This window comes from Momordica charantia, assembly GCF_013281855.1.
Source record: "Momordica charantia cultivar OHB3-1 chromosome 6 unlocalized genomic scaffold, Mcharantia_2.0 BLBB01000006.1, whole genome shotgun sequence".
NCBI classification, from domain to species: domain Eukaryota; kingdom Viridiplantae; phylum Streptophyta; class Magnoliopsida; order Cucurbitales; family Cucurbitaceae; genus Momordica; species Momordica charantia.
Window position 1 is genome coordinate 2,386,842 of NW_028275164.1, and position 14,383 is coordinate 2,401,224.

Here is a 14,383-nt window from a genome sequence, read left to right on the forward strand (position 1 = left end):
TTTTTCAGACAAAACAGTTTTTTCTGAGGTTGATGAGTAGTTTGAAACGAAAAATCAATCAAATCAACATATCTTTTCAATTGCCATTTCATTTTCAAATCCAATGGAGCACATTCAAAGGCAGCCCTTTGGACCTACTGAACGCCAACCACACTTGTAGAATCATTTTCAGATTGAAAAGCAAAAAATATCACAATGATTGATGAAAAACAAAGTGAAATCAAATTTTACAAAAGATATAATGTGATCTAATATTACTTTCTCTCTTTTTTCTTTTTCTTTTTTGTTCTTGTTTTGGGATTTAATGTAACGTTACGTTAACTATACATAAAATTACAAGTTTTATTCCTTAACTTTTACTACTGTGTCTATTTAGTTCATGTAAATTAAAAAAAAACTAATAGATCTATAAAATTTCAATTTAGTGCCTAATAAGTTTTTATAATTAATTTTAACACTTTGTGAGTCGTTAATTGTGTATTACTTAATTCCAACATGAGAATATAGCTCAAGCATCCACTCCTCCCGTTAAAATCATAGGTTCAAATCCTCCTATTTCACATTTGTCGTACTAAAAAATAAAATAAGAAATATAAAATTGTGTATCACTTAAGCATCCAAAATCAGGTGGAAGGTCATTTTTCGACAAATTTAAGTTCAAAAGGTTGTGAGTTCGAATCTCTAACTTATATATATTAACTTTCAAAATATATATACCAAATAGGTACAATAGTAAAAGTTCTTAAATATATATATCAAATAGGTACGATGGTAAAAGTTCAACACTAGTATATTTTTTTTAATATCCTACGAGTTACCTTATCAACTAAATGTAGTAATCGAGATGAGTGCAAGTCGGCTCGAACATCACAAAAAAAGAATTATAAATTTTTTAGAATCTTAAAACTAAATAAACAACCATGCATTTATATGGTGATGAAATATGTTATACTTGATATATTTGAATTTTATGTTATATGATAAAAATTATTGTCTAAATATAGGTCTATTATGCCAACATAATATATATGTCAATTATGGTCATGAGCATGACGTGTGGGGGACAAACAGATATTTTGATTTTAGTTGTCTTTATTCATCCTAAGCTTTTAGTATGAATCCAATAGGATATTAAATATCTGCCACGTGTCACTAGGAAACAATCCCTCATCATTATTTTCGGTTGAGATGTCATATCCATTCATTTTTTTAGTACAACATGTGGAGATGGAGGATCGAACTCACAACCTTATGGTTGGAGGTATATGTCAATTACCACTGAACATATTCGTTTTGGCTTATTCTTATTCTTATTCATTTTCATCCCAAAAAAATAGATTAATATATATTTTTCGTTTGTTTTATTTTATTTTAAAGAAAATGAATAGACAGGAGATGGGCTACCATAAAGGGATGAATGATATTTAAAACAAAAGGCTGAAATGTCATTTAATTATGCCAAAACGAGCATATAGTTTAGTAGTAATTGACATATATCTCAAATCGAGAGGCTGTAAGTTCGATTGTCGATATGTGACTATCAGATCATTATAGTTCTCGATTGTCGATAGAGTTTATTTGAAATTTATTTTATTAAAATAATTGTTATATTTTGTCTGGTTTATGATGTATGTGATAATTTTATTGGCAGATCTCTTGATTTGTGACTAGATTTACAAACTCATTTGTCTTTTTAAATTTACTAATTTTATTACACGTGCATTACTTTTCTTCGGTTTATTTTATTTCATAATTAAATAAATATTAAACTGAGTTTATTTATGTTTTTTATAAAATAAATTGTCAAAAGTAAAATCTAAACTTACCAAATAAAATATAATAATTTAATACACATGCTAATCTTTTTACGAAAAATTAACTTATTAACAAATCCAAAGCATCCATAAACATTTTGAATAACAAAAAAAAAATAATTACAAATGAAGGAAATAAAATAACAATAATAGAAAAAAAAGAAGATCAAGAAACGTCTATACACAACTTTCTCAAAATAGATTTACCTCTAACTTAATAACTATCAGATAAATATCACTATGAGACTTCATTAAAGGAAAAAAAATGGTAGAAATTAAAACTGATAACATTTTACAAGAAAACATACGAAATAATACATTCTTTTACTATCGTAGATATTAATATTTACAAAAAAATAGAAGGTATTATTCTGCATGATTAATTTTTTTTAGTATGTGTTCTTTATATATAAGTATTCTATTAATACAAAGTTGACCCAAGATTAAGAATAGTGTATTAAAAAAGAATGCCATTTATTTATCCATAATGCTACGTTTCTAAAAATAAATAATAGGGATATTTCGGTCCAATAAAAATGTCATTCGTTTGGTGTGGGTGACCGAGCTGTCGGCAGTTGGAGGTTAATTAAAATATCTGCTTTATTCCGTGACGCCCTCTTCGGTTCGAACTTTGAACTTCGAACACAGAGAATGTCTAACAACTATTTTGCCACAGATATTAAAAAAAAAAAAGAAAGAAAAAAAGTGTCAGTTTATTAATGTTAAATTTACCGAACTATCCCTAAATGTTCCTCGAAATTACACCTTTAATTGTGATAAATTCCACCAACTTGTAACCCTTGTATGTCACGCCCGTTCCCAATAAAAGAAGTTTCATATTGGTGGGTCCCATTCATTCCAACTTAAAGTTTTTTTTTCTTTTTTGAAAAAATATTTATATTTGGTTCAAATTTATAAAATGCCCAATTGAGTCCATTAAAAAATCTAATATTTTTCTCCTATGGAAAGAACACTAAAATGAACAAAATTTTGAAAAATACATTCATCTAAATAATATTTAAATATTTATATGGATGAAATTTGAGCATATTCAACTCTGCTTAATAAACTTAACTATTTAGAATTACGTTTCATCTTTACTATTTATTTTAACCTATACATTACATCAAGTGTTACATATTTTTCGAATAAGTGAAATGTGTTAAATTATATCTTTCTTTTTTTGAGAAAAATTTATATCCATTTATTTGTTGAATGACTTGAACCGAAATCGAGTATAAACATTTTAATTATCAAGAAAAATGCAAACATATTATAGAGTTGAATTGACTTTGAAATTAAATTCGGCCCAATAGCAGTTAGAAATGATTTTGAAATAATAATCTGCTGTGTCACGACAAATAAATATTTTGACTTATTGGATAATGTTTTTTTAATAAGGAGATGCTCCGTTTACTGAGAATTTTCTTTTCTGTATTTAAAATTACTTTGAAATAAAAAATATATTTCATTCAAAATTGTCCAGGATTGATAATAAAATAAATGAGCCGTTGGTATGGTAAGCAAATTTATTTTACTGTGTCTTTTCAAGTGTAAAATTATTGCTATGTATTTGTATTTCAGGTAATTTCACATAGTAATCTCGTTCTATTAAATTAACTCTGAAATCCAAGTTATTTCAATGGATCAATGTTTATAAATAAATAAATAAACCTTAAATAAATACAACAGAATGTTACCTTTTTTTTTTTTAATTTTATGGAATGCGGCCAAAAACCAAATGCTGATATATGTTTTGTCCTTTGCCAAAAAAAAAAAAAGATATATGTTTTGTATTGACAGAAGACTTTCATTATTAGAAAAAAAAATTAATGTAAAAGATTCCTATTATTATTATTATTTTAATTTTTTTTTAGAAAGATACATTATTTCAGAATTGATTTGGAGGGATTCTCGGGGCAATTCCTAACTACTAAAATCAACTAAAAAGCATAGATAGTATCTATCTGGTCATTCTTATTGTCTTATATGTGGATGTAGTCATTCATTTTTAGATATTTACACAAAAAAAGCAAACAATAAATAAAATATTTTAACAAGATTAAAATTAAAATAAGACAATCAAATCGTATTTAATGTAATATAATTTACGATAAAGAAGTTACATTTGAAAAAAACAAAAAGTGTAACATTTTCTTAAATATATTTAGTGAAATTTATCCTCATTTCTTCTTTTAACAATTTTTTGTTGTTGTCACTGTTATTTTGTAAAATAATTTTTTTTAGTTGATAAAAATATGTGTTAACCATTTGAGCTATGTTCGATTTGACAGTAATGCTCAATTTATAATTGTGCAATAAAATATGTTATTTTATTTTCTTAAAAAAAAAACCATGATCCCATGAAAGGAGAAACATAAGATTTTAGGGAGCAGAATTAGAAAGTTAATCTTGCCATATAGATTACTTTTGGAATGATTTCGAATTCAATTTTGTACATATCATTAAATTTGGAAAGATTTTAAATTAGTGTTTTGATACACAATCTAATAAGTTTTTTTTTTTTTTACTTATAAAAAAAATCCAACGTAATATGGGCTTGAAATCAAAATTTAAATAATAAAGAATTGGCATTAGGTTCCACACAAGTTAGTAAGCCAAAAGAAAAAAAGAGAATTATACGATATATAGTTTAAATATCGTAAATAACTTTATACAAAATACTAAATATGACCATACCTATAATTTCTATAAAATCAGATTGTAATTGTAATTTATCGAGGACCACAAATTATAGTATGTAAATAGAAGGCTTATGTGGATCCCAAATTTTTAGCTTGAAAATTTTGTACTTTTATAGAAGTCGGATAATAATAATATCTCTTTTCTTTTTTTTTCTTTTATTTGTTGAAAATAATCGAAAGATTTAAATAATATTTTAGATGTTTTTTCGTGAAAAAATGTATATTCTAGTCCTCATGCTATAAAAAGTGTTCAATTTAGTTTGTTTTAGCCTATTCATTATACTTTATATCCCATCTTTTCTATCACAATTTCAACATAATATAATATTTGATAAAATTCTTGAAATATAGTCGTAATTATGTATTATAGAGTTTTTCATTGGGTCTAAATTTTAGAGTTACATAGAGAGATTAAATGAATGAGAGTTGAGAAGAGATGAACTAAACAGTATTTAAACCTAATTTAAAAATCAAAACTTTGGCCCTTAATTTTCATATTCGGCTTGGTTGTTCAGATGTACACGTGGAGGAAGGCAGGAAAAGCAGAAAATGGTGGGTGAGAGAAGCGGGTGAGTTTAGAATCTCCCACAAAACTCAACTCTCAACACTAGGAGCGCCCATCGGCATTTGCCTGCTTTGATTTTCCATCACCACACCCACTTGGTTCGATATTTCAATTTTCAAACTTGGTGCTGTTTTGCCGTTAAGCAAAAGCATTTACACAAAGGGGCAGTGTTCTGGATTAAATTAAGATATTCTACAGCGAGAGAAGAGAGAGAGGGGGGGAGGTTTGTTTCCTTTTTTTCTTTCCCGATGGTGGAAACAGACCCATCTCCCTTTTACTTGATATTATTCCTTCAGTCACTTTAGAACAAGTTATTGCCTTATTGGGGGGAGAGAGACGGGGATTGAGAGGTTCTGGTCCCTTCTTCCTGCCATTATTTCCTGTCACACCCAGTTTCTGATTTCCTTCAATTTCCGTTTTTGGCTTCCCTTTTGCATGATTGCTTCTTTCGCTATTTGGGTCTTGAGAGGTGTGGGGCGTTGAAGAGGGAGGAGGGATTTAAGGTAAAGGAAGTGGGGTGGAGGAGGAATGACTTGGAGGAGAGTTTTGAAGTCCGTGCAGGCACTTTTGGCCCATGGTTCACTCTTCTGTTTCACGCTCTTGCTCGTTCTCAAGCTCGATCATTTCGTTTCCTACAGTTGGTGGTACTGTATCTTCTCTCTGCCCTTTAAATTTGGTTTTGCTTTGGGTCTTGATGTTCTCAAAGTTCCATTGTGGTTTAATCCATTATGGTTTTTTCTGTTTTCTCTCAATTTATCTTTAAAATTCAGTGAAGGGGAAGGGTTAGTACGGTTTTCAGGGCGATGAATTATGTCAATTGTGGACCGCTTCCTTTCCTTTTTTATAAAACGTTGGCGATGCCAATTAGGATGATGGATTTCTAATCGGCAATTTGGTCTAAAGAGACTGAGGTGATAAGAAGAGAGCCGTCTGGCTGACATAATTTTGAAAATTTGTGTGGATGGTCTGAGATTGAGTTCTCGCAGCAAGTCTGTAGTCGTTTCCTTTCTCTTTAAGTGAAGAATAGGTTGAAACTGAATCCAAAATGTAATACTCTGTTTTGTGGTGTTCGCAATCGCCAAAAGTAGATTCAATTTTGGGTCGGTAATGGTTTGTGGCTCCTTGGTCTATCAGAGAGTTTAATCCCTTTACACTTTTTTATTTCCTTTGAAAAAGGAAAGAAAAATGGGATTCTATTTTGGGCTCCTTCCCTTCCACTCCGTAGTTGACTAACCTGCTCCCGTGGTTTCTTTAGAGTAATTTTTTTTAGGTTATTTAGTTAAGCACAACTCAGGTAGCTGCTGTACGTTTTGATTCTGTCTTTTAAGATACTAAATACTTTCAATCTAGATTTTTCGTGCATATGAATCTGTAGATGTTGCAGAGTAATAATTTTATGAGAAACCACATTTTCCTCTTTCTTTCCAATTGACTCTTTTAAAATTTTGACACGTAGGACTATCTTTTTTCCACTTTGGGTATTTCATACGATTGCTGCTCGAGGAAGGTTCTCATTACCTGCCCCATCTCTTCCTCATAACCGTCATGTAAGTCATTAGACTCATTACTGGCAAATGGATTTTGTTGAGATTGGTGCTGTTTTCTGTTTTGTATCAAAGGGTTTCTTTTGTATGACATAGTTTGTAAATATGCATTACTAACGTATTTCTGTTGAACAGTGGGCACCGTGCCATGCTGTTGTTGCAACGCCTTTGCTTATAGCATTTGAAATACTTCTTTGTATATACCTCGAGAGCCTTTCTGGTATGCCATTGTTATGGATGCGTTTTCATGTACATACTTCCGTCATTTTCTTTGTGCCGTTTGTTTCAATTATAGTACCTTCAAATGATCTGTAATTTTTTAAGCATGTTAAAGCATTATTTCTAGTGCAACGGTTTCTTCCCATTTTCATTGTTCAACATGGTACTGCTCTGTAAGTTTATTGATGTAACACCCTTTCTGGCAGTTTATGGTTTTGCCGCTGTGAGTTTGAAGATTGTCTTTCTACCGTTGCTGGCATTTGAAAGCATTATTTTAATAGATAATTTCAGGTACTCTTCACTGCAGTATATGTTGCATACATTATGGTATCATGTATTAGTATTGTATATTTTTTTTGTCTTTTGATGCTGTAGTCTCTTAACAATTATCATCATGTCTTAAATCCTTTTTGACCTTTGTACTTTGTTAGAATTACCTCTTCTAAACTGTCTTCTACAAGCTCGACGTTTATCTTATCAATTCCTCCCCTCCCCTCCCATTTAGCCCAACAGAATGATTGACATTCGCACTTGCTAAAAGAAAATTTTCTTTTATGCATGAATGGTTGTTTGTATATTATCATGCATATCAACAAGCTTGCTGACTTTTTCTATTTGCTTTTTAGAAGTATTTTTGGATCTGAGCCAAATTATTGTGAGTTGGTCTGACCTGCCTTTCATATCTTTTCAGAATGTGTAGGTCACTAATGCCTGGTGACGATGAAAGCATGAGTGATGAGGCAATATGGGAGACTCTTCCTGTAAGTCTCATTATATTGTCATTTATTGAACTTTTCTGTGAGGCCATCCTTAACTCTTTGAGAATGGAAAATTACTTGAAGCGTTGAAGTTTTTGAGTTATATTTTCCCTCGAAAGAACTCAGCATTTCATAGTATGAATGTGAAATGGAAGGAGACTGGAGAGTAATTACTTACCTCTCACTAAGATATCTCATAGGTTGTTGGAACTCAACAGGTTCTTACTAAGCAATTACTAACCTCTCACATCTTCTCTAATAAGAATGCAAAAATCTTTTGGCTGCTAGTAATTGATGTCTTATAGTGTTTGTACTATGAAATCGATATCCCAACTTTGTTATTTTATGGTTTTTTGCAACATTTAATTGTCTATAATTTGCTATATTTTGATTATGTGAGGAGGGAAAGCAGCGAACTGAAAGTAGTGTTGGTAGAGGAGAATTTAACAATTATTGGTAATTTATTTTGATAGGAAACAAGTATTTCATTGATTGCATGAAATATTACAAAAGAGATCCTATACAGGATACCTATCAAAGAGAGAGGAAGAGGAAATAGAATGCTCCAGCCATAGGGAGGTTTCAAGAAAACTTCTCCAGTGGGTAATTAGAGGGGATAGACTATAATTGTGAAAAGGGGGATAAGATTTGCACCACAGTAGCGCCTAAAAAGAAAGAAAGACACTCAAAGATGATGCCGAAAGGCTTCTCAATATCATAAAAGATCCTATTTAAGCTTTATGAATTTTATTCAGAGGGTCTTTTTGTCATTTTTAGATGGGTGATTCACTAGCATAAAGGAAATCATAGTATAGGGTTCCTTTGGGATGGGTAAACCATCCAAAAGATGCAATGATCCGGTTTAAAAATGATTCTGCGAATCTGCAAGTGACGGCTATTAATATTAACTTAAGAGATAAAAACAAAGTCCGTCAGAAGAAAACTAATTGTATGGGTATAAAAAAAAATTGTTGGATTATTTGGTAATCGGCTTTCTAATAATACCAAGGATGAGTTGGCCCTAGGATGCTCTTGGGTCCATCCAATTTATGGTTTTAGAACTTCTTGGTGCCACCTTCACAATGTCTTATGAATTCCCTAAGTAAGTTTCTAACTGTAGCCACCAATTATTTTATCTAGTTGAACAGAGAGAAAGGTTGAAAATTCTTGCTTTTAGAAAGGTAGCACCTGTTTTCTTAAGAAGCAATTCTTTTTTATAAGGAAGGAACCATATACAGGTTATGTACTCCTGCAAATATCGAGTGAATATAATCATCCATCAAGTGTTTTTTGACAAACATTTTTTGTACTTTATTAGGCATTCAGTTGTTGTTTGAGACAAGCTAATTTTCTTCTCTACTTCTGTAGCACTTTTGGGTTGCCATTTCCATGGTCTTCTTTGTTGCTGCTACAATATTTACCCTACTGAAGCTGTGTGGTAATTTTTATTTTTATTATTTTACCTTTTTTTCCCTGTCCCTTGTATATGAAATGTGACTCCGCATTCAGTTTTGAAAGTCACGATTCTTGTATAGAACCAGGCCTTGTGTTTATATAAATCCTTAAATAGCCATTTTCCATATGTTAGATGCCATAGTTTTTCTAGACTTTAGTTCATTTTAAAATAATATGTAGCTATTCGGGGAGTTCTGTGGACGTAACAGTATGTTTAACGTATTGTATGTATATGATTGCTAAATTTTAATTGAATGATTACATCACCGCTCTTTCAATTGTTAATATTCAAGTTTTAAAAGACCTACGTTACTGGTTCTGACCACATGTCAACATGATGTAGGGTCAACAGAATTTTCATCATTTGAAGGATTAATTAAACATCATGCTTAGTAGTAAAATAGAGTGCTAGATTGTTCATTTTTAATATATATGTATATATATAAACCAAGTGCAAGATGTATAACAGTTGAAGAATTTTGAAATCTAATGACTGTCAATAATGAGAGAACAGTGCCTATTTTCAAAAAATTTATTTTCACCATGCTCTTATTGTAATATATTGTCATGCCTTTTTCACTTTTTTAACCGTAAATCTAGATTCACGTCTTAGCTTTTATTCGTCTTCTACATGTTTTCAAAAATTTCATTGCCAACTAGACATATTTATTCTGACATACTTGGGATACATAATCTCACACAAAATGGTTATTTTCTCAGTCTCAGCATCCATTGATATGCATATATGTGTCCATCTTGATAGGCTCAAGTTCTTCTGGGTGATTAATCTCTAATTTTGATAAAAATAATTACAGGGAATGTTGGTGCTCTTGGCTGGTGGGACTTGTTTATAAATTTTGGGTAACATTCACGTGCCTTCTTGTGTCAAAATATCTTGATTTTACATTATGATTACATCTTAGCATTATGAATCAACTATTGTGAGGATGCATTACTTATTGTTTGCCAACCTAATTTAATTCTATGTTCTTTTCCCTGGATACTCTTGCTGGCAGCATTGCAGAGTGCTTTGCCTTTCTTGTTTGTACAAAGTGGTCTAATCCTGCGATTCATAGAAATATTCAAACAAGAGAAAGCTGTTCATCATCAACAGTAGTTAGATATCTAGATTGGAACAGTGGTATAATAGTTTATCCAGAGCCGGATCAGCATCAGGACAGAATGTGTGGCCTTCAAGACATTGGAGGCCATATCATGAAAATTCCCATAATTGTTTTTCAAATCCTTCTCTGCATGTATTTAGAGGTATGCTGCACAATCAATGTATATCTCTTATACTCATGCATCTTTCAACTTCTCTTTGTTTGGATCCTTCGACCTTAATAATCTTGAAACGTCCATGTTTTGGTTTTTCATTTCAACCAAGGGCGGTAGTACTAATATCAGCCCCGAGTTTAAAACACCTTGAAGTAACCACGGTGACTATTATGTCATGATATTTAATTTAGTCATATCCACATTTCAGGGAACGCCCGCCGGTGCGAAAAATATACCACTTCCTGTTCTTTTCTCGCCCCTTTTTATATTGCAAGGTGCTGCTGTTATTTATGCTGCATCTAGGTTGTTGGAGAAAGTTGTACTTCTCTTAAGAGGTGGATCTGGCACAGCATTGTATTTCAGTTTTTCTGCTAGGGCTCATGCCTGCTTGGATTTCTTTCATCATGGTTCAAGGTGATATACTTGTTAGAGTATTATCCCTTTCTCTTCCTTCCACTTCTTCTGAGGTTATAGCTCTGAATGAAGATAATGCTATCAAGTCTATATTGTGCACTTGAAGCATGGAATGTGTTCACATGAAGTAAGAACTTACTTGATATGGTGGAGACAGGTTATTGGGGTGGTGGTCTATTGATGAAGGCAGTCGAGAGGAGCAGGCACGATTGTTCCATGAGGGTGCATCCGGGTCGGTATTTATTTACTTGCAATTAGTTTTGTGAGAACGCTACTATACAGATACACTACATGCCTGAATACATATAGCAACAATAAAAAACTTGTGTGACTTGTTGGTATGCAGGCATTCATATCTTCTAGTGCTTACTTTGATTCCATAGCTTATCTTCTTTGGCCGGTCTTGTTTGTTAAGAAAAATTTATGATTTTGATGGTTGCAATTTGTCTAGAAGTGACTCTAGATCCCCGACTATCTTGTTTAGTTTTCAATTTATTAAAAAAAAATTTCAAGCCTTGATCAAATTCCAAAAATTAAAATCAGTTTTTGATATATATATATATAGTTTTTTGAAAATTGACATTGTTTTAAAAATGTTTCTGAAAGCGTACCATAACACAAATGAATTTAAAAAAATGAAATTGTCAGAAGAAAAAGTGGCTTTAATAAATCAAGCTATATTTAATTCACTACTTGGGACCAATTATGGATTGAAGTGAAAATTCTGTATTAATACTAATAGTGAATAAAGATAAGCTTAGTTTTTAAAAGATATTTGCTTTTAGAATACCAGAAAGCAAGGAAAAAAATTAATTAGTATATTGGCTATGAACCATTCAGGTATAATACTTTTAGTGGATATCCTCCTGAGATTGTGAAGAAGATGCCTAAGAAAGATCTTGCTGAGGAGGTGAGCGTAGTTATCGCGTTTGAATTTTGATGAGTTGTCCGTGACCTTGCCGCAAGTTTTACTTGTCCTATATTTGATCTTTCACTTAGCACAGGTCTGGCGCCTTCAAGCGGCACTTGGGGAGCAGACAGAAATCACCAAATACAGTCAGCAGGAATATGAAAGACTTCAAAATGTAAATTCTCCCTCTTTTGTTGACAGATTTAAACAATCTGGATACTTGCTGGGTCCTGTAACTTTATATCCAACATGTTTCTACTAAATTTGCTATGGCTTCCTTAATCCAAAATGATAACATGATTATTTTCATCTGCATATCCTTAGGAGCTTATGATATGTGTGCCTATAATGTATATCATATTCTTTTAGTTGTTTTCACTTCTCTCTAATGTGATAGGTTTGCTTCCACATTGCTAATGGTTTTTCTTGTGATCTTATTCTATCTTCCCCTGATGCTTTGGGCAGGAAAAGGTGTTGTGTCGGGTTTGTTTCGAGGGGGAAATTAGCATCGTCCTTCTTCCGTGTAGGCATCGCATACTATGCAGGTACATCATACCCCTCCTTACCCTATGCTATTGAACTAGAGTTATCTGGAAATTGAGCTAAAGCAGCAGCAGCAGCAGAAGCCTATATTACCTCTTCAAGATTCATCAGCACTTGTTATTAATATTTTTGCAGCATCTGCTCTGAGAAATGTAAAAAGTGCCCAATATGCCGCGTCTCTATCGAAGAACGATTACCGGTTTACGATGTTTAGATCTTTCGTCGAAGCGGAGTTTTGCTGATAGTGAAGAAGGGGAAGTGTTGGCAGTTGTTGATACTGAAAAGGGAGGATATTTTGGTATAGAAAATTGCAGTTGCAAGATGATACTAAACTCTAAACCCTGCTTAAACTCCTGTTGTCCCTCTGTTGCAAATGTAAATAAGTGGGTTTCTGTGAGGAAAATTAACTCTGATAGAGTAACAAAATTACAAATACAGGTCTCTGGCACTTGCACTGTATAATTCAGGTTATATGTCACTTGATTTTCTGTGTATATAGAAAAATAACTTTTAACTTCAATTGTAATTCAAGTTTTGTCCCCCACAGGCAAAGTTGTTTTGATATTTGATGACTCAATTAATTGTTGAAATGGTTAATTGCAATTAGATATTAATCATTAATATCATTTTTAATTTTATAATAAATGAACTATCATGTACATGCATGAGTTTAAATAGTTTATTTTGCTCCCCTACTTCTAAAATGTTTATTTTGGTATTTGTACCGTTAAAATGTCTAATTTAGTTTAAAAGTGATCATTTTTGTGTTTGTTGGTAAAATTTTAACAAATTTAATATAAAGTAGAAATTATTTAATACAAAATTACTAATATGTTAGATAAAAAAAAAAAACTAAAATGTAGATAAAATAAATGAAACCTGGTTTTCAAGGATCAGAATAATATTTAACTTTGAATTTTAAAATGTTAACCTTTTTAAAAATAATTATTTAAGCATATTTTAATTATGAAAAACAAATCTTTGTGGAAATAGTTTACCTAGAGGTGGCAAGAGTATTGACATTTGCTCTACATTTTTGACCAAGTTGTAGTGTGAAAGTATTAAGAAAAGTATTTTCCTCCTCTGTCCTATTGAAATTTTTTTTGGCACACCTACCCTTGACACACATTAAAAATTTGTAATGTTTTGAAACTAAATAAATACAACTACTAAATCGAAATATTATAGTTTAACCTAAAAACATCATAATTATTGAACTCAAAGAAAAAGAAAAAAAAAAGAACACAATTATATTAGGACTCTATAAAAACAAATCAAGTTATTGAAATTTGTCAGAATTATCAATTCTTAACCAATATTTTCAAAAAAAGAATTTGACACGAGTGTTAATAATATGTCATCAATTTTACAATAAATTCTATTTTATTTAATGTTTCTTTTTTAAAATTTAATATGTTTTATTCAATGAATTATGCTCACTTTCCTGGTTAAAATATTTGGATGATCCTTTTCATCGCTATATTTCTTCGAAACCAAATCATTTTAGTTTTTTCCAGTACAACAAATGTGCGGAGATGGGAGATCGATTCTTCAAATTAAGGTGCTTTAATCGCTGAGCTATAGCTACTCGATTACCTCTCATTAATTTTAGAGATATATAAAATCATAGTTTCAATTTACTATTTATATATTTTTTGATAAACATTAAATGATAAATATTAGCATCCTATTAATTAGATTAAACTATTTCAAAGACAAAAACATGTAAATCAAAAGGCAAAATAATGATAGGCAAAATTTTATGTGAAAAATGATGAAAATGTAGTTGGTTGTTATCCTTTAGAGACAACGAATGTAATAAGAGCATCCATCTATAAAATGATCAGCCTAAGATGACTATTGAGAATTAATCAAATCCGATGGATCTATTTTCCAATCTTTCTAACTTGCTCTTATAAAATTAAGGTAAAAATTATTGAGAAAAATAAGTCATTGAACCATAATATGAAGAAGGATTATTTGAAAGGTTATGGATTAGTAATTCTATTAATGATTTTTTAGTCAAATATAAACATCTTAACCAGTTGAACTATGCAATTTATTTAAACTAACGTAATCGCAAAGGTAATCTTTTTATGTTTGATGTAATATCCACCTTAATTTCTAGTTTAATTTGTAAGATTAAAATTAAATTTTTTGTAAAGTACAGCAAATACG

At 31.0% G+C, this 14,383-nt stretch overlaps 1 protein-coding gene across 2 annotated transcripts; it reads left to right on the forward strand.

Annotated features, from left to right (window-relative positions):
* Positions 1–5,156: 5,156 nt before the first annotated feature.
* Positions 5,157–12,725, forward strand: LOC111007083 (uncharacterized). Of its 2 annotated transcripts, none has more exons than XM_022279270.2 (14): positions 5,157–5,728; positions 6,541–6,631; positions 6,764–6,848; positions 7,054–7,138; positions 7,539–7,608; positions 8,974–9,043; positions 9,876–9,921; positions 10,077–10,326; positions 10,547–10,752; positions 10,910–10,984; positions 11,593–11,662; positions 11,752–11,837; positions 12,128–12,207; positions 12,341–12,725. In XM_022279270.2, exons 1-14 carry the CDS (start codon positions 5,613–5,615, stop codon positions 12,445–12,447), a joined length of 1,437 nt encoding a protein of 478 aa, XP_022134962.1. In that variant the 5' UTR covers positions 5,157–5,612; the 3' UTR covers positions 12,448–12,725. The 2 variants fall into 2 exon arrangements, with proteins under 2 accessions (XP_022134962.1, XP_022134963.1); XM_022279271.2 differs by having other exon boundaries at positions 5,162–5,728; positions 11,757–11,837.
* Positions 12,726–14,383: the final 1,658 nt, after the last annotated feature.